Source organism: Palaemon carinicauda, chromosome 26 (genome assembly GCF_036898095.1).
Source record: "Palaemon carinicauda isolate YSFRI2023 chromosome 26, ASM3689809v2, whole genome shotgun sequence".
Taxonomy (NCBI): Eukaryota; Metazoa; Arthropoda; class Malacostraca; order Decapoda; family Palaemonidae; genus Palaemon; species Palaemon carinicauda.
The window spans coordinates 31,002,185-31,022,184 of NC_090750.1; the positions used below are offsets into that span (position 1 = coordinate 31,002,185).

General features: G+C 41.1%; 1 protein-coding gene across 1 annotated transcript in view; it reads right to left on the reverse strand.

The window, feature by feature from the left end:
* LOC137619873 (DNA polymerase alpha catalytic subunit-like) overlaps positions 1 to 20,000 on the reverse strand; it is a 316,081-nt gene that overhangs the window by 4,292 nt on the left and 291,789 nt on the right. Inside the window, exons 21-23 of the mRNA XM_068350163.1 lie at positions 19,977 to 20,000; positions 19,649 to 19,751; positions 10,208 to 10,369 (exon numbers count right to left, since the gene is read on the reverse strand). The exon at positions 19,977 to 20,000 is cut by the window's right edge and continues 182 nt beyond it. Coding sequence (XP_068206264.1) covers positions 10,208 to 10,369; positions 19,649 to 19,751; positions 19,977 to 20,000 — 289 coding nt within the window. The remainder of the gene's footprint in view (positions 1 to 10,207; positions 10,370 to 19,648; positions 19,752 to 19,976) is intronic.

Below are 20,000 nucleotides of genomic sequence, written 5' to 3' on the forward strand. Positions count from 1 at the left end.
CCAGCCGGGCGAGATGCATGGAGCGTGTTCTCCTTTACTGTTTCACTCTCTATGCATCACACCTTATATAAGTTAAAATTAATGATTAATATTAACTTAATTTAAGAGCCATTCCTATGACTCCCCCATACTCATTTTCTCTTTCTTCCACAGGAGGAGCAGATGAAGTGCGATTTCGCATACTGTGCCGTGAAACGCTCCCAGTTTTACGGACATACGGCGTGCAGGACTCACGCCCCTTGCTCAGACAAGAGAGGGGATTGGAAGTTCTGGAATCCACTGGATTGTACGGTCTGCCAGGCCTACCTAGTTGAGGCCTTCCATAACCCTCCCTCAGCGGAGGTTAGAGACATTGCTCGTGAGAAACTGCGCAAGTGGGTGCGTGGTTTTCAGAGGAATGCCACTGGACCGTACCTGGCCACCGAAGAACTGAGGTCCCTGCTGTTCCCTAAGGCCTCCCCTGATTCAGTGGTTCCAAAGGAAGCAATCCCCACTGTCCAAATTACGGTGGAACCTGATGTGGTCATGGCTCAGTCCATGCACGAGTGTCGCCTAGATTCCGAAGAGGATGAACAGATCTCTGACGTCTCGGAAGACACGGAGAAGACGCTTATGGCTCAAGGAGCCGAAGAGGACGAAGACAAGGTGGAATACACCGAGTCGGAGATTGGAGCTACTCCCTCGTCCATCCCTCCGCCTACTCCTACACCGACGGATGTGTCCATTCCGTCTACCTCCTCGACCCCGGATCCTTCTTCCTCTACACAAGAACTGATCCGACTGATTAGAGCTGTCATGGACGACAGACTGAAGGAGAACCAGGAGTCCATCAGGTCTATGATTGGATCCAGAGAACCGAAGAAGATCTCGGTTAAGGATCTCCCAGCTTGCTCTCATGCCAACCCGTGGAGGTATGCAGAGCATATGGTTATTGCGACCGGCAGGATCTTTGTTAGTGACAAAATCGGCACGGTCCCGTTGGAAGATGTGGAATTCTTCCCAAGCTTCGAGGCCTACCCGGACTGTTACGTCCGGCTTCGTTCTGAACCTGCCTCGAAGGAGGAGACCGAACCTAAGGAAGAGATAGTGTTCGATCTCGCAAAGGCCCAGGCTATGCTAGCCTCCGCATTTAAGAGCAGGGGCTTTACCTGCTCTAAGCTTCCTGCCTTGAGCAAGAAGCATCCTACTTATGTCGCTCCCGACACTGCGATTCTTCCATTTTTGGAAAAGGCCTTGGCTGCATGCCTTAAGGCGGCGGAAGAAGGGAAACCCTGCCCTGCACTGGAGGAGTGCAGACCCTTCTCCATCGTAACGCCCCCTGACACTAGACAATGGAAAGATGTCCAACATACTTTCGTTGTGGGTAGGCTCGATCCTGACGTTGCCGGACGTCAGTTTAATGAAGACCTCCCTAAGCTCAATGATCACCTCCTTCGCCGGGAACAAGACACGAAGGAGAGGCTTGCAGCGTCTCTTTCTCATCAAGTCCAACTTGAAGTTATGGCCTGTGACACAGCAGTACCCGATCACTACATGGTACTGGCCAAATCCCACTTACTGACGGTAATGAAGGACTTGTACCATTTCATAAAGGCTCGTAGAGCCTGTCGTGAATTCGTGTTTGTCGGTGCCACCGTGAAACACGAACCCCGGAGGCTGATTTCCTCCAACATCTGGGGAAAGCACCTGTTTCCTTCGGACCTTGTCAAGGAAATAACGGACAGAGCCGCCACGGAGAATAGGAACCTTCTCCACAAGTGGGGCATGTCCAGGAAAAGGAAAACCTCTCAGGACGATGGACCTCAGCCTAAGAGGAAACCTCAGAAACCGAAACCCCAGCAACGTCAACAAAGACGTCAGTTTCCGGGACCCGCTACCTCCCAAGTGGTTGCCCAACCACAACAGACCTTTCAATTGGTCCCCCAACCGGTGTTGTCACAGTCACCGGTCTTCACCCCTGCCTTTGAACAGCCATCCACTACCTTTCATGCCAGAGGTAGAGGCTCGTCCAGGGGTGCAAGCAGAGACGCCTCTCGTCGTCCCTCCAGAGGTAGGGGAGGAAAGGGAGCTAGCGGCCGAGGCAACAAGTCCTCGGGACACCAGAAGCAATGAAGTGCTTCCGGTGGGAGGAAGACTCCGCCAATTCCAGGATCGTTGGACCTTCGATCCTTGGGCACACAGCATCATCAAGAACGGTCTAGGCTGGAGTTGGGTGCAACCACCCCCAATCTTCCAGCGGTTCTTCCAACAATCGACCCCCATTCTGGAAGAATATGTTCTAGACCTCTTGAACAAGAAGGTGATAAGGAAGGTAAAGTCCACCAGGTTCCAAGGGAGACTGTTTTGCGTTCCCAAGAAGGACTCAGACAAGCTCAGAGTCATTCTGGACTTATCCCCCCTCAACAAGTTCATAGAGAACAACAAATTCAAGATGCTGACGCTTCAACAAATAAGGACCCTTCTGCCTCAAGGTTCCTACACGGTCTCTATAGACCTGGCGGATGCCTATTGGCACATTCCAATGAACCATCACGCTTCCTCCTACCTAGGATTTCGACTCCAAAGGAAAAGCTACGCCTTCCGGGCCATGCCATTCGGCCTCAATGTGGCCCCTCGGATCTTCACGAAGCTGGCAGACGCCATAGTACAACAGCTCCGCCTAAGAAACGTCCAGGTGATGGCCTACCTCGACGACTGGCTAGTCTGGGCTCCATCGCCCGAAGAGTGTACAAAGTCTTGCGACGAAGTTACCCAGTACCTAGAACACCTGGGATTCAAGATCAACGAGAAGAAATCTCGCCTCTCTCCAGCTCAGAAGTTTCAGTGGCTGGGAATCCACTGGAATCTTCAGTCACACCGCCTTTCCATCCCCCAGAAGAAAAGGAAGGAAATAGCAGGGTCTGTCAAGCGACTACTGAAATCCAAACGCATTTCAAGACGACAGCAGGAACGAGTTCTAGGCTCTCTACAATTCGCCTCAGTGACAAACCCAGTGCTTCGTGCACAGCTAAAGGATGCCGCGGGAGTCTGGAGACGATCGGCATCCATCGCTCGAAGAGACCTCAAGAGACGGCTTCCAAACAGACTTCGACGCCCCCTAAAGCCGTGGTCGGAAGCAATGGCCCTGAAAAGGTCCATTCCTCTCCAACACCCTCCTCCTTCACTCAACATCCACACGGATGCCTCACTGGAGGGCTGGGGAGGTCACTCCCACCTGAAACAAGCTCAAGGGACCTGGTCTCCACTATTCAAGACGTTCCACATAAACATCTTGGAGGCCATGGCGGTCCTTCTTACTCTGAAGAAGCTATCCCCGCCGCCCTCGATCCACATCCGTCTAACCCTAGACAACTCGGTGGTAGTTCGTTGTCTCAATCGCCAAGGCTCAAGATCGCCCCAGATAAATCAGGTGCTTCTCCCAATCTTCCGTCTGGCGGAGAAGAAGAAGTGGCACCTGTCTGCAGTTCACCTACAAGGATTCCGCAACGTGACAGCGGATGCTCTATCTCGGACAAACCCGATAGAGTCGGAATGGTCTCTAGACGCAAGATCATTCTCCTTCATCTCTCATCAAGTCCCAGAACTTCAGATAGATCTCTTTGCAACGAGCGACAACAATCAACTTCCTCTGTACGTAGCCCCGTACGAGGACCCCAAGGCAGAAGCGGTGGACGCCATGTCACTGGACTGGAACAGATGGTCCAAGATATACCTGTTCCCTCCCACCAACCTTCTGTTGAAAGTCCTCTCCAAACTGAGAACCTTCAAAGGGACAGCGACCCTAGTGGCTCCCAAGTGGCCCCGGAGCAACTGGTACCCCCTGGTCCTGGAGCTGCAGCCCAAGCTGATCCCTCTCCCGGGCCCAGTTCTCTCTCAACAAGTACAGAAGTCGACTGTCTTCGCTTCATCATCGAAAATCAAGGACCTTCATCTCATGATTTTCTCTCCCTTGCCGCAAAGAAGAGGTTTGGGATCTCGAAGAAAAGTCTAGACTTCCTAGAGGAATACAAGACCGAATCCACGAGACGGCAATATGAATCATCCTGGAGGAAATGGGTCTCCTTTGTTAAAGCAATAAATCCTAAAGAAATCACCATTGATTTCTGTATGTCCTTCTTCATTCACCTTCATGGACAAGGATTAGCAGCCAATACGATTTCAACCTGCAAATCGGCTTTGACTAGACCAATTCTATACGCTTTCCAAATTGATCTGTCCAGCGACATCTTTAACAAACTGCCGAAAGCATGTGCTCGCCTACGCCCAGCACCCCCTCCGAAACCGATCTCCTGGTCACTAGACAAGGTGCTCCATTTCGCCTCCAACTTGGACAACGATTCATGCCCCCTCAAGGATCTGACTCAGAAAGTTATATTTTTATTTGCTCTCGCCTCGGGAGCTCGAGTCAGCGAAATAGTGGCATTATCAAGAGAAGAGGGACACATCCTGTTTGCTGATTCAGGAGAAGTGACCCTCTCCCCTGATCCGACGTTTCTCGCCAAAAATGAATTACCCACCAAAAGATGGGGCCCTTGGAGAATATGCCCCCTGAAGGAGGATGTCTCTCTATGTCCAGTAGAGAGCCTCAAGGTCTATCTTCGCAGAACTTCAAACTTTGGTGGAGGCCAACTCTTCAAAGGAGAAACATCGGGCAGCGACCTGTCACTGAAACAATTAAGAGCGAAAATCACCTACTTCATTCGCAGAGCGGATCCGAACAGTACACCCGCTGGTCATGATCCTAGAAAAGTGGCATCTTCTCTGAACTTCTTTCAGAGCATGGACTTTGAGAGCCTTAAAAACTTTACGGGCTGGAAGTCCTCGCGAGTTTTCTTTAAACATTATGCGAAACAAGTGCACGAAATCAAACATTTTGTGGTAGCCGCAGGTAGTGTTATGAAACCTGCACCTAACTCTGCGTAGAACAGTGAGTTATTTGGGACTCTAACTCTTCGGGTGCCTATGTTGACCCTCGAGTGATTCATAGTGATGTCTAAAAACACTTAGTGCTTTTATAACTGTTCTTATCCCAGGTGAAATGTCATAGTGTTACACAAGTGCCGCATGCCTTGAGCATGATGTGTTATTTAAAGACTTGCGTTCCTCGAGAACGAGTACCTACTAATCCTGAAATTCCCTTTCAGATTCAAGAGCAAGCCTTTATTTCTATGTACATTATTATTACTGTAAATGAACTTTACTTTTGCTGTAAATTATTTAATTTCTGCATTGTGAAATAAAATTTCTATTTTATTACTTATGCGTCTCTTTCAGCTCCTACTTACTATGAAATACATACTGTCATAGTTTTATTTATTCCTCCTTTCTTATGGTCATGAAGAATTTAAGATGTCTATCCTTAAATTATATTCACCTTGTCTCAGTAAGGTTCCTACTCGAATACTTACTTCTGATAATCAGGAGATGAATCCTACACACAGTGCCCAACCACCACTGACCTACTCAGAATGTTCCTATACAAATATCAAACATTCTGCTTCATCTCTAAGCTCTTAAAAAGCTCTTCTGCCAAGATGAATAGTCCTTCAATACCACTTTGACGTCGGCATAGCCCATGGGAACTTCCTACCAATGGGGGGCAGGATACTTCGTTCCTATGGTTCTTATCTAAGATTACTTTGCTATTTTGTCAATGCCTAGGCACTTAACTCTGGGGGAAAATCTACCACGATACATTGATTCTCTGGTACTCTTCCATCAGGACGCCATGGCTTGAGCCCAAAAAACGGATTTTGAGCGAAGCGAAAAATCTATTTTTGGGTGAGATAGCCATGGCGTCCTGATGGACCCTCCCTACTACTTCGTCAGTTTGTTCCCACCCTACACAATTGTATCATGGTGATGGGCAGCAACTGGCGCCAGGATAAAGACGCTCGTGACGTCATTAGAGCAATGGCGTCCGTTTGTTTACGTCTCGAGTATCAGTAGTAGCCACGAGTGAGATTAGCTGTGGAACGGCTCCCAGCTATTCTCAGCCCTTACACACCGAAGCGTTAACTCTGTTCGGGGTGGAGATAGCTATGTGGCACGACCAGACATGCGTGTCCCCTGTTGTATTACGATGTCTTAAAGGGAAACCTTTGAGATACTCGCTCCAGAAGTTAGAATTCTGTGATAACCTGTGGTTAAATTCTCTGGGAATATCTTAGTAGTCTTATACCCAAGGAAGCTACCAAACAGGAACCTTCCATCAGGACGCCATGGCTATCTCACCCAAAAATAGATTTTTCGCTTCGCTCAAAATCCGTTATATATATATATATATCTATATATATATATAAATATATATATTTTTTTTTTTTTGACGGCCTATATGACGCACCCTCATTTCAGCAGGTCAGATTCAGGAAAACAGTTTTTAATGTATTTAAGCATATATTGTTGAAAATAGTCTAGCTGTACACATCACAAGCAAAATCATATCGTATATATACGCGCATAAGACGACCAATAGTGAACACGCTAGCTTTTTTTGTATACTGTACTTAAAAATCCAAAATAGATAAAATAAAAACCACTACATATCATGCTTTTGCTAAACATGCAACATTAAACCGAAACCATTGCTTTGTTTATGTTCCATCACCGTTCATAACGAATAAACAAACACATTTACCCATCAGTATAAGTTAGCTTTTGCAGCAGCAGATATCTTACCAAGTATTGGTTATAAAATAATTATATTATTAATTTTGTTTTACTTACTTCATCCTTAGTAATTCAAAATAATTGAAATAAGAGCATTTCTATATAAAGTTTTTCCTAATAAACGATGCCTAGAACAGACAACGTTGTTTTGTTTACGTTTCATTGCCGATCATAATGAAAAAACAAATGCGTTTACACATTCAAGCGATATCTAACACTAAGAGATTTTAGTAAAGATGTTATTACAGATATTTTACTTGCCATATCCCTAATAATTTCTACACAGTGCATAACAGAAAAGCCATTTTGTTTGTGTTTATTCAACAACAATTAAGTACTGCTAATGACAGTACGATGGGACACAAAAGAAGGTGCTTGATTGGAGAAAGAGTGAGGATAATTCAATCCTGGTGAATTTTTGATGAAAAATAAATATGTTAATCAAAATTTGATTACTACCGCTATTAACAATACCATTAAAAGGATCAAAGGCTACGGAAAGAGAAAGTTAAAAGATTGATGAGAATGCAACCATAACTCTATGTTTACATTTTGTCAGCTGATGTTTATAAACAAAAGTCACAGCATTTTCAGTTTAAATTGCTTTCATTTTAACAAATTCACTTTTAAAGCACCGGTAATAATACAATAATGCTAGCAATAAAAATAAAATGAAGATAAATGGAGTTTAGTGCAAGTAAAAGTATCTATCATAAGCTGGGTTGGATAAGCCTAAGCCTACGGTAGGGTTCATACTTTCCTTACGATATATAAGATGCAGGACGACTTTTTGAGCCAAAATTTTGGGAAAAAAAAGTGTGTCCTATAGGCCGTCAAATATGGTGTGTGTGTGTGTGTGTGTGTGTGTGTGTGTGTGTGTGTGTGTGTGTGTGTGTGTGTGTGTATATATATATATATATATATATATATATATATATATATATATATATATATATATATATATATATATATAGAAATATATTTATATATATATATGGATAAATATCAACACAACATCGTGTTCAAATAGAAATAAATTTCTACCTCATACTTGGGATCGAACGCTGGCCCCTTCTAATGAAAGGCCAGGTCGAAACCAACCATGCCACGAGAGGCCATAAAAGAAATTGGAACCTAACGGCTAATCAGGTGTTCTAGGATTTACCTGGCGAGACATCAGTCTCTTACCAGCAAGTTTTACCCGACTTCCCGGCCCACCACGTGACACAATTGGTAGTAATTCATTCAAATTACCCCTAATGAGTCAATATGGATAAATATCAACACAACATCGTGTTCAAATAGGAATAAATTTCTACCTCATACTTGGGATCGAATGCTGGCCCCTTCGACCTGGCCTTTCATTAGAAGGGGCCAGCGTTCGATCCCAAGTATGAGGTAGAAATTTATTTCTATTTGAACATGATGTTGTGTTGATATTTATCCATATTGACTCATTAGGGGTAATTTGAATGAATTACTACTAATTGTGTCACGTGGTGGGCCGGGAAGTCGGGTAAAACTCGCTGGTAAGAGACTGATGTCTCGCCAGGTAAATCCTAGAACACCTGATTAGCCGTTAGGTTCCAATTTCTTTTATGGCCTCTCGTGGCATGGTTGGTTTCGACCTGGCCTTTCATTAGAAGGGGCCAGCGTTCGATCCCAAGTTTGAGGTAGAAATTTATTTATTTATATATATATATATATATATATATATATATATATATATATATATATATATATATCAACAATTGGTACAATTTACAAATATATGTAGGTGAATTACCCCAAAAAGGCAATATAATCCCCAGAAAGGTGCAAAATGAGATCTACTTTATTGCACCCAGGAGATTTCCCAACACAGGGATTAAAAGGGGTAAACAGGCTGGTAGACTTTTGAGAACTCCAGAGAAGGGCATTTTGCAACATAGGGGACAACACCTGGTTTTCCATGAAGGAGTCGATAGGGTTTCTGATGATTCTTTATTCGATCAACAATTAATTTTGTATGAGAGGGAAATATTACTGGAATTTTACTTCTCTACCAAGATTTGATCAGGAACATTTGGCAACACTGTTTTCATGTAAAGAAAACACTTGAAAACATTGTTACTCATGGTAGCAGCTATGACTGGTTTAGTGTTTTTTTATATGAATATATAATAGAATATGGATAAAGGTGTACAGATAACTAATATTACCTAACACATATCCTAATAAAACCTAAATATGAAAATATACTGTCAGATGAAAAATTAAACTAGGAATTGCTGCTACGATAAGTTGTAAAATCCTCAATTTCTTTATCTTTTAAGGAAAATTTCTCAGCTAAATATAGGGTGCATCTTACCACTTGTAGCATCTTATGACATGGGAAATACGGTATGTTCCGGTCTACTTTTCATTCCTTTGCAATTTGTAAAAAAAAAAAACAGCGGTCAGAACCAGTGGTCATGAAAAAAAGGTTGGCAGCTTTGATTAACAAGCTAACTCAACTGGTTATAAAGGGAAATTCCATTTTCTGTTTGACAGTGGTGCTTCATACTAAACTCTCATAATTAGAGTTTAGTATAATTTAACACATTTCTATCATCCTGTGATGGTAAGTCCAAAAAAAAAAAAAAATTTTTTAACAAACAAGGAAATTACAGATTATCGTAAATTCCAAATAAATTCACATTTCATTATTTTTCCTCATTGAAATAGCAATTCTTTTAATTTTTCATCAATGCATTTTATATTACACAAAATATCACTTAAACATACAGTATGTATGAACCTCTTTTATTATTTTTTTTTGTTCAAATTTTGGTTTATCACTAAATAATGTAATTTACATGTTAGCTATAAAGTTGCCATATATACTTAGTTTTCATTACTGCATTATGCAGAGGTGCTGGGAGTGAAACGGCAAGAGGGCCAGGTGCAAATGCGAAAGGTTTAAAAATGTCAGGCTGCGCTTAGCAGTCCTAACTGTGAGAAATTAAAACTCTATTTAATCATTATGCAGACCTCTGTACCACAAAAAATCAAAACTGCGAAGTTGGAACCTGCTATAGCGGATGGATGACTGTAAACATAATATTATGTGAGTGATGCTCAACACAATGTTCATAAATAATTCTTTTGAATAAAAGTAAAATTTTCTTGCTGCTTTACCTTGTACTTCCGTCTCTAATATCTATTAGCGACTATCTTCAATACATCAGTTAACTACTTTACTAAAATATACTATCATCTGTACAAATACAAGTGTTTTGGTAATACCAATTGTAAGCCAGGATTGATAATTGTTAATATTAACCCTTTTTGTGCAATGGAAAATGCCTTGTTGCTTCCTCCACCTTTAGAAAACTTAAAATATGTTCTCACATCAATAATGCACTTATTTGAACTAAAAAAGGATATACAAAAAAATAAATATTTGCCATATCTAATATTGTCAGCAATTTTATAAGGGAAGTTTAACAAGAGCCAAATACTCAAATTAGAAGCTGTGCATCCTAACACATTTTCAAAGAGTAACACTTATACATACCTCACAAATAACATAGGCCACTGTATCACCTTGACGCAACTTCTTGCCTCCCCTAGAGTTCATCCTGAGAGCAACTTGAACATGTGGGAGGTTCTTCATATCTGGGTAGTCCTCAGGGTTCTTTGTTAATTGTTTGGTGATGGCAAGAGTATCAAGGCTGACCTGTTAATGGAAATATAAAAAAAAATGCTAATAATTTAACATTTAAAAAGATACCTCTGAATTACATGGTTATCATCTATGAAATGTAAGCTTCTCGACCTTAAAAAAAAAAAAAAAAAAGTTTCATAAAAACCTGTACTGGTACTACCCTATTAACAATGGGGTAACAACCCATCATTGAACAACCTTCCCCTAATCGATATCTTAAGCATAGAATTTCCTAGGTGCATAATGATGAGAGAATTTCTAGACGACTAGGCCTGAAGATATCTAAATCTATTTCAAACATATATGCATGTGTAAATACCTTTTTGCAAGGTGGCAAGGCCTGCAATTTCTTCAATCACCTGACTGATTGTTTTGGTAGTCAGTATATGAGCACCAAAGAAATAAATATATACGGGTAGATAATACATGAGCACCAAATAAAAAAAACATACACAAGTACACTTGTTCCTGAGCCTTACTGGATTAACCGCTTTGACGGACCACCCGATATCACCTTAATAATAATTCATCGACATGCCTCTTAACGCACTGAACCAAAAAAAAATTTTCTACTCATTGTCTAAAAAAGGCTCTCTCTCTCTCTCTCTCTCTCTCTCTCTCTCTCTCTCTCTCTCTCTCTCTCTCTCTCTCTCTCTCTCTCTCTCTTTCTCCAAACAAGCTATAATCTCACTATATACAAATGTGACTCATTCAATCATATAAACATATTTTGTAATTTCTATACCTACACACATTAATACAAATGCAATTTTCATTAGGTGTTTTTTTTTATCCTATGAATGAGTTGTATGTTTTTTAAATATGTATGTATAGAATCACAAAATATGTTTATATGATTGAATGAGTCATATTTGGAGAGAGAGAGAGAGAGAGAGAGAGAGAGAGAGAGAGAGAGAGAGAGAGAGAGAGAGAGAGAGAGAGAGAGAGAGAAAACCTTCAGACAAGGTTGCATTCACACACATTAATAATAGAATAATTGTATGTTACTATTGTGTTTATTGTTCTCAGGTGCAGATATTTTTGTTAGCGGTATCGTGTGAAATGCTGATAATGCATAAACTTTATGAACGAAAAAAAAGGAGACGTAATAATCCTATTAAATTAAACAAGAAATTAATTTGTGAAGGAAAAATCAGTCAACATATGATGATAATACTGTTTCGTACAGTACTACAGGTGCACCACCGATTTTCTAGCAACTGATGGTCCAGCACCTCTTTTAACCCGGCAAAATAACGAGAGATAAATTGAAAATCCCACAGCTACTCGACTAGTTTTCTTGGCGATCACTATATGGTTCTGTGTACTACGCCATCCATTTTTTGTACACTACCCCAACAGTGATTATAGCTCAATTTTACTTTAACTTAACCCAAGTTATGGCTTCATAGGCAAATGCAAAAGGCAGCCATGGTGTTAAACGTAAACACTGGTCTATTCCATCAAAGAAAAAGTTGAACGGCTGTTTTTTTGTGCAACACCACCACCAAATTTGAAGTAAAAAGGGTTTTGATAAAACTGGTGTGACTGTATCCAGTAATAATGCATGTAATATACACATGTTAGTTTTGTATCAAGAAATAACAGCAAATTTTAATCTTCAACATTGTTTACATTTACAGTCAAATCTCTAGTTACCAAAGAATCAGCTTATGAAATGTTCACTTTTCGAAAAGAGATGCGAAGAATCTTACAACTCGGATCATAAAAAATGTTTTGGACAACGAAAGGTGGTACGGAGCGGGAGCCTGACCGTATCCGAGACATTTTAAAATTTGCGCGCTGCCACCCCATAAACTCGCTACCATCCTCTTGCGTTCCCATTGGTTATCTCCCTACTCAGATACTAGTTACCACCATGAGATCCTGCTCTCCTATTGGTCAGCATCTACTACACTGTATCCCATCGTGCATCTACGCATCGGCGTTCCTATGTCTTCTCATTCTGGCAACGGTATCGTACGCATTGACTCAGTGTTTGTGATTTCACTTTTGTAACAATTTACTGTACGTACTGTTATTGTGTGTAATACTTATGATACATCATTAGTCATAGGTCCCAAAAAAGTTGCTGATGTCAAGGGAAAGAAGAGGATGATGTTTTCCATGGAGATGAAGATGGAAATAATCAAGAAATACAAGCCTGGCATGCAGTTAAGTGTGCTCAGGAAAATTTTAAGAAGCAGGCAGAAACAAGCTTCTTTGGACGAATATTTTAGTAAGAGGCCTTTGGTAGCAGCAGACCAAGCACTAGCTAAGAAACGAAAAAAAAGTGGCAGTGATGAAGAAAATATGTGGTGTAATTAAATTTAGAAAATAGAAAATGTAAGGTAAAAAAAAAAAACTAGGAAAAGAAAAATGTTTCAAGTTTATTGTAAAGTTGTGTTAATATTTCCTGCCATTTGTAGATGCGTTTAATAAAATTAAAAGTTAATGTTTTCAGTCATTTATGAATCTGTTTTGTAAAGTTAAGGGTTTACGTTTTCTGCCACTTGTGCGTAAAAGTTTTCCGCCGTTTTCTTCCTCCTCTACCGCCCCGCACTTCGCTCTTGGACATCGCCTCACTCCAAAGGTAAGGTTCCACGTTTTTGTTACTGTATTTTTACTATTTGCTCTAATTAAACACCTCTTTTCGGATTATCAATGTTGATTTATTATCAAATGATCAACATACAGTACTTTTCTTATATTTAATACTGTTAAGTGGTACATATCCTTCTTATAATCATTTAATGTTGTGTTTTTCTAGGGTCCCGAACCAATCAGGCTATTTACATGTAAAAGGCAACTCGCTACACCAAAAAATCACTTTACGAAAGCCCTTACGGAACCAATTGATTTTGTGTTGTGAGGCATCACTGTATTAATTGATCCACACTACTGTCTACACTTTCAAAATCAGCTGATAAAGTTAAACTACCGAAGGATCTTTTTTATCTCATAATAGAAACTCCTCCACTATATTTGAATTTAAGAGGTTTTCATAAAACTGGTGTTTTACTTACTGTATCCAGTAATAATGCATGTAATATCCACATATTAGTTTTGTATTATGAAATAAAAGCGAATTTCAATCTTCAACATTGTTTACATTTTTAAGTTGATCCACACTACCATCTAATCTTTCAAAATCAGTTGATTAAGGTAAACTACCGAAGGATCTTTTTTATTTTATAAAAGAAACAATTATTACTTAAACCATCATTTCTAACTTCCGTTTTATTTGAAATACTTCTTGCATATTTTACTTATTGTCGAGTTATAGTATATATAAAGTTTACTGGAGTTTCCTCCCCATTGGCAATGCTGTTAACAGGGAGGGTAGAACAACCACCCTACTCACACATGCAGTGGCCAATAAAAGTCACTTTGCAATTGCGAGCAGAACTTCCTGCCAGTGCGTAAAGTGCTTCAGGTTTGTATGGTTAGGAAAAATACAAATTATTTCAAAATTCGTCTTTGTTCTGGCACCAAATACAAACGTTTCAGCTCTTTACTATGAAGTCTCGCAATTGGGTGGATGGAAGTCCAAAACCAATAGGCTGATTCCTGACCCAGGGTGCGACTCTTGTGCTTTGCACAAGCTGTAGAAGAGTGCACCCTATCACCTTCCTAACTCCAAATTAGAGATAGCAGCCTGAGCAATTGTGTGAAGGTGTAAAGACTAAGCAATGTGACTCGTTAAGGAGACTTCACTTGTGGCTATGCTTTTTCTTACCTGGACGTTACCCGACTCCTACCTCGCTAAGAGATTGGGAACGTAACAAAATACATGCATACATTAGAATACACAAGGGACAATAATACCCACCTAAAGTCAGAGATCAGCTTGCAGAGTTCCTAGGGTTGCTCAAGCCCCAAGATAGGAGAGAATAAAAGACGAAAAGGCCAGTCATATACACACTCACACTGGACTTATAATCGGGTAAAATCTGCCCTCAACCGACTACTACTTGTCCAACGAGGGAGCCGAGGTGTTATTGATCATGTTTTGTACAACTACCACAGGACCTATGGTGAATGTGTCAAGGCTCCTGTGGGTTACGTCTTGCATGTAGTGGGCGATGAACATACTGATGTTTCCAAACACCCACCTGTAAGACCTGCATAACAATGAAATTCTTTTTAAATGCCAGGGATGTGCTAACAATCCTGACATCATGAGCTCTAGGTCTACGGTCAAGATGGGACGAGTCCGCTTGGAGGGCTCATTCGATCACCTTCCTGATACAGGAAGAGATAGAGTTCCTTGTAACTCTTCTCTTGACTTTACCTGTGCTAACGAAGAGTCCATTGATCTGTGGTCGAGCACGTACAGTTCTTTTAAGGTATTTCCTCAGCGCCCTAACAGGGTATAATTACAGTTGATCAGAGTCATTTGTTACAGTACGGAGACTCAATCTGAAAGGCCCGTATCAAGGTTCCCTACATCCGGATTGTGAGTCTTAGCAGTAAACCCAGGGATGAGGTTGAATATCATTTGCCCCCATTCCTTTGAATGGGCGATGTCACAGGACAAACCGTGTAACTCATAGACCTTTTGGCAGAGGCAAGAGCTAAGAGAAAAAGTCTTTAGAGTTAGGTCACGATCTGAGGACTGACTAAGAGATTCGTAAGGCGCTCCTTTCAGGGATTGTAGTACTCGTATTACACTCCTTGGAGGTGATCTGACTTTTGACTGAGGGCATGTTAACTCGAAACTACGTATGCGGAGAGAGAATTCCGTCGAGGAGGAAATGTTAACTCCGTTTGGTTTAAAGGCGAGGCTTAAGGCTGAGCGATAGCCTTTCACCGCCGACACTGAACAGTTTTTTCTCCTGGAGGTATACCAAAAACTCTGCTATTGTTGGAATAAAGGCACAGAGAGGAGGCATGCCCCTTCCACACCACCAACCACAGAAAATAGACCACTTCACTTGGTAGACAGTGAAGATGACTCTCGGAGGTATCTAGCCATTGTTTTCATAAATGGTTGCATAAAACCCCGTACCGCGAGTTGCTGGATAACCTCCAAGAGTGAAGATGTAGCAAAACTAATGCTTTGTGGAATATCTGAACATGTGGCTGTTTGAGTAGATTGGGAAGTAGAGAGAGCTACCTCGGTGCCTCTGTAAGCAGATGTAGCCCAGGAATTACTCAACATGACGTCACATTGGAGCTATTTGGATCATCAATAGGTTTTGCTATGTCCGTACTTTGTTCAGAAGCCTCCTTACTATGCAGAAGGGGGAGAACACATAGACGTCTAGATTGTCCCACAGGTGTTGAAAGGTGTCTTGCCAGAACGCTTTGGGATCTCGTAAGGGGAGCTGTACATCGTAAGTTTCTGGTTGCGAGACGTCACAAATAGGTCTATTGTTGGCAAACCCAACAAAGTCAAGACTTTGTTGGTTATCTGTTAATTCAAAGACCACTCGGTGCCAACTATCTGAGTCCTCCCGTTCAGATTTCCCATCAAGATGTTTCTCTTGCCTGGAATAAAGCAGACTCAGAGGGATACTGAGTTGCCTTCCATCCATCTGATTATCTCTACAGCCAAATGGCAGAGGGGCTGTGAAAAATTACCTCCTTGCTTGTTTATGTTAGCCACCACTGTGGTGTTATTGCTCATCAACATAAGGAGTGTCCTGAAAGGAGCTGTTGGAAATGTCTGAGAGGTAGAAATGCTGCTCTCACCTCTACAAGGTTTATGTGGCACTGTCGTTCCGATTTGGACCAAAGTTCAGATGTTGTGAGGTAAAGAGGTGAGCCCCCATCCTTCTTTTGATGCGCCTATGAAGAGCAACAAATCTGGGGGAGGAGAGAGAGCCTACTCTCCTGAGCAGGTTGGTGTCTGACACCCACCACTAAGGTCTCTTTTCTGCTCAATACCTACTGGCACCAAGGTGATCAGTGGGTCAAGGTGCTAAGACCAAAAGGTGGAACTGTCAAGGATGATTGGTTGATCCTGCCTGCTTCACCACCTGGATGAAGTCCATGAACCAGGAGGTGACTCGAGAACAGGACTGTTCTCGATTGAGCCCAACTTGCCTGTTTCCTTGACTTAGGTGGAGTGCCAAGGAGTGGGAGGATACGAGAGGATGTCGCCTTGTGCCCTTTTTTGTGCTCGACTTCCCTATGGAAATGGATGCTGCCCACATGTATGACCAAGCAATCGACCTGTGAAGGAAAAGCTACCTTCCTTGGCAAAGGAACTTGTTCCTCTCACAAAGTAGACTGACAGAGAGTTGTGTTGGCAAGGTGTTAACTGATAAGGTGCACGCACCCTTCTCAACTCCCACAGGTAAGGTGTAGTCCACCTGTGCATGCCTGTCAACAAGGTAGAACTCACCTTATTCTGGACGATGATTCTTGCACGTGCAAGTCTTTGTGAAAGGACTCACCCAAAGAGCACTATGCATAGCAAAGGTGAAATGCGCACCTCGTTAGGCAGATGAGCTCGCCCACCCACCTCAGTAAGTTGTAGGATACACCACGCTGCGCAGTACATATACGCTATATCCAGTCAACACGCTGCCTTGCAGATTCCTCCGTGTAGGCATCTGACATCGTCAAATGTAAGGTAAGAGGAGGGTGAGTATATGAACAGAATGAAGTATCCCTTTTAGAGTACAGACCTTGACCAAGATTCGGCCCCATGGAGTATCCACCTCTGCCATTACAATAATGGGCGACCTAAATAGCACCCTAAGCAGAGCTTGTCCACACACCTTACTAGTGCTCGGTGAATGGGCGAACACTGAGCAAGACACTCTCGTGAGACTCGGGTCTGTGCTTACGCCCAAGAGGAATGTAACAGAGTACACTCCTATGACCTGCCTCCCGCAAAAGCCTGGCGGGTAGCGGTTATGCGCTCCTCCAAAGGGGGCATTCACTTGTAAAAATTAAGGCTGTGGGAGACGGGTTGTACCAGCAACCTATCTATGAGGAAATAATTTTCCCCTCCAACTTATTGGAAACTGTGATGGGCTCTGGGCTACCTGGTCAGCCAATATTTCCCATGAATTGTGACTGTTGCTCCCCGTGAAGGGCTGGTGAATTCAACCGAGAGGAACAATGAACCTTGACTTTCAAGCGAAAGGTCAATTCACATTGGTTACTCCCGAGGGGCCCAAGAGATTGCCTATCAAGTAAACATCTCAAGTCAATTGATGTCGAGATGTGCCACCTGTTCTGTGGAGTGGGGGGTGGGGGAATCCTGTCCTCCAACTGCCTTCAATTCAATTGGAGTTGGCAATGTAAGTATGCTTACAGATCGGTAATACTGGATTAGTAAGTACTCCCTAAAGAAAGATGGTATTACAGCAAATCTCCTTAGTGATCACTGACAAGCAGGAGACCGGTCAGTAACGACCGATCATACGCAATAAGTTCCGAAAGGCAACACCAAGATGCATCTTCAATCCAATGATGGATAGGCTATGTATAAAAAGTCCATCTAAAAAACTAAAAACTAGTAACACAGACTGCCGAGCGGGACGAACATACGGGTGAATTAACCAAACAATGTTGTTTTATTGGGGCTGAGTTAGGCTCCAAAAAGGTTATTCATACATCAAAACGGGTACAATTACGATAGGATTATAGTTCTGAAAGTTGATTTGTACTCTTTCTATAAGATTGGCAAAGGAGCAGTAAATTCTGAACAGCTTTCCCTTTCTATTTTTTTCATTTTTGCCTCCACAATTGACTGCAGACAATCGATAAGCTGAAGGCACCTAATGAGATAAGGCCTAGTTGAAAAATCTTATCATTACAAGAACTATACTGTATAGATTTCTAAAAGTCAAGTTGATCTACAAAACTAAGGGAAAATTGTATCATATAAAGGAAGCTAACACTGGAAATATTCAAGTACAAGTATTGATTATCTTGTTCTCTCTTGACATTTGTGGGGTTTAGGCAAGAGAGATAACTGTACCTGTAAATGTAGAAAACCCTGATTATGTTTTCTCATCAGATAATTCTTATTGGCACAAAAGCGATGAAAAGAGTTTACAATTTTGTGTGAGTCATCAACATCATCTATGCCTATTGATGCAAAGGGCCTTGGTTAGATTCTACCTGTCATCTCTATCTTGAGCTTTGAAATCAATACTTCTCCATTAGTCATCATCATCATCTCCTCATCCTGTCCTGCCATTTAATTCCCAATATCCTTCTGAGGTCTTTGTTCTCAAATCTACTAAATCTATTGGATATTGTTTCATTGTCATACCATGATTCATGTCCATAGAGTAACACTGATCTCAGTAAATTGATATAGTCTAATTTTTATAGATTGTATCATTGTCATATCACGATTCATGTCCATAGAGTAACACTGATCTTAGTAAACTGATATATAGCCTAATTTTTATACGTAACTTCAAGCAATTTGATTTCCAAAATTTACATAACCCAGCCATTGTCTGAATTGCTTTTTTCAATCTTTCACTAAACTCTAATTCTAAAGACCCTGTATTGGAGATCATAGTTCCTAAATACTTAAATGATTCTACCTCATTATTCCTTTCTCCTTCCGATGATATTTCATCTTCCATTACATACTCCATTCTCATCATCTTTGTCTTTCTTCTATTTATCTTCAGCCCAACCTCGTGTGATATTTCATGCAGTCTGGTAAGCAAGCACTGCATCATCAGCATATTCTAGGTCTGCTAAATTCCTATCACTAATCCAGTCCAATCCTTCTCCACAATCTCTTACTGTTCTACGCATTACAAAATCCATGAGGAGGATAAACAACATAGGTGACAACATATTCCCTTGGAGTACTCAACAGTTCACTGGAAATTCATCTGATAAGACTTCTTTAACTTTGCACTTGCTTTGCTCATGAGGAGAATCAAATTTACATATTTAAGAAGATTTCCATAATAATGCAGGACTCTCCACAAAAATGGCCGGTGCACACTATCAAAGGCTTTCCCATAGTCCACAAATGCCATCAAAAAGGGATTTCTATATTCTAATTTCTATTTCTATTTCATACGTTAGTAACATTACAAATGATCTAAGAATAAAAATTTCAATAAGTAACAACTTTCAAGAGCATTTCCATAAAAAAAACTTTGGCATAAAATTACATGTAGGTCCAAGATTACATATACAATTTTTTCATATAGGGAGAATAGTTGCATTGTGGCCTAATTACTGATGACATGCAGCAGTAGAAATTAACAAATGAAAAATAAAATTCAGGATATTTAATAATCAGGACAATCAAGGCCATATACTTGATTGACATTGAATCATTACAATACTTACTTTACCAGCTTCCAGATTTTTCTTAATACTCTCTAAATGTGAATGAATGCCTTCTATCCTTTCATCTGGGTCCTGATCAGATAAAATCTGTTCAACTATATGCCTGTAAAAATGGAGTACAATGTGTATTAGTTAACTACATTCAATCACGCAAAAAATGAAAATTGAATATCATCATAACCTTATCTTTGAACTGCAAATCTGCTCTTGACAAGAAGACATAGAAACATTATAAAAAATCAAATTGAAAAAAAGATGTGTTCACCATTACACACAATGTAAGAACATTATGACATCAACTTTAAAATAAATACTAAATTTTTCTTACTTTCCACAGTCGGATGCTAACTGA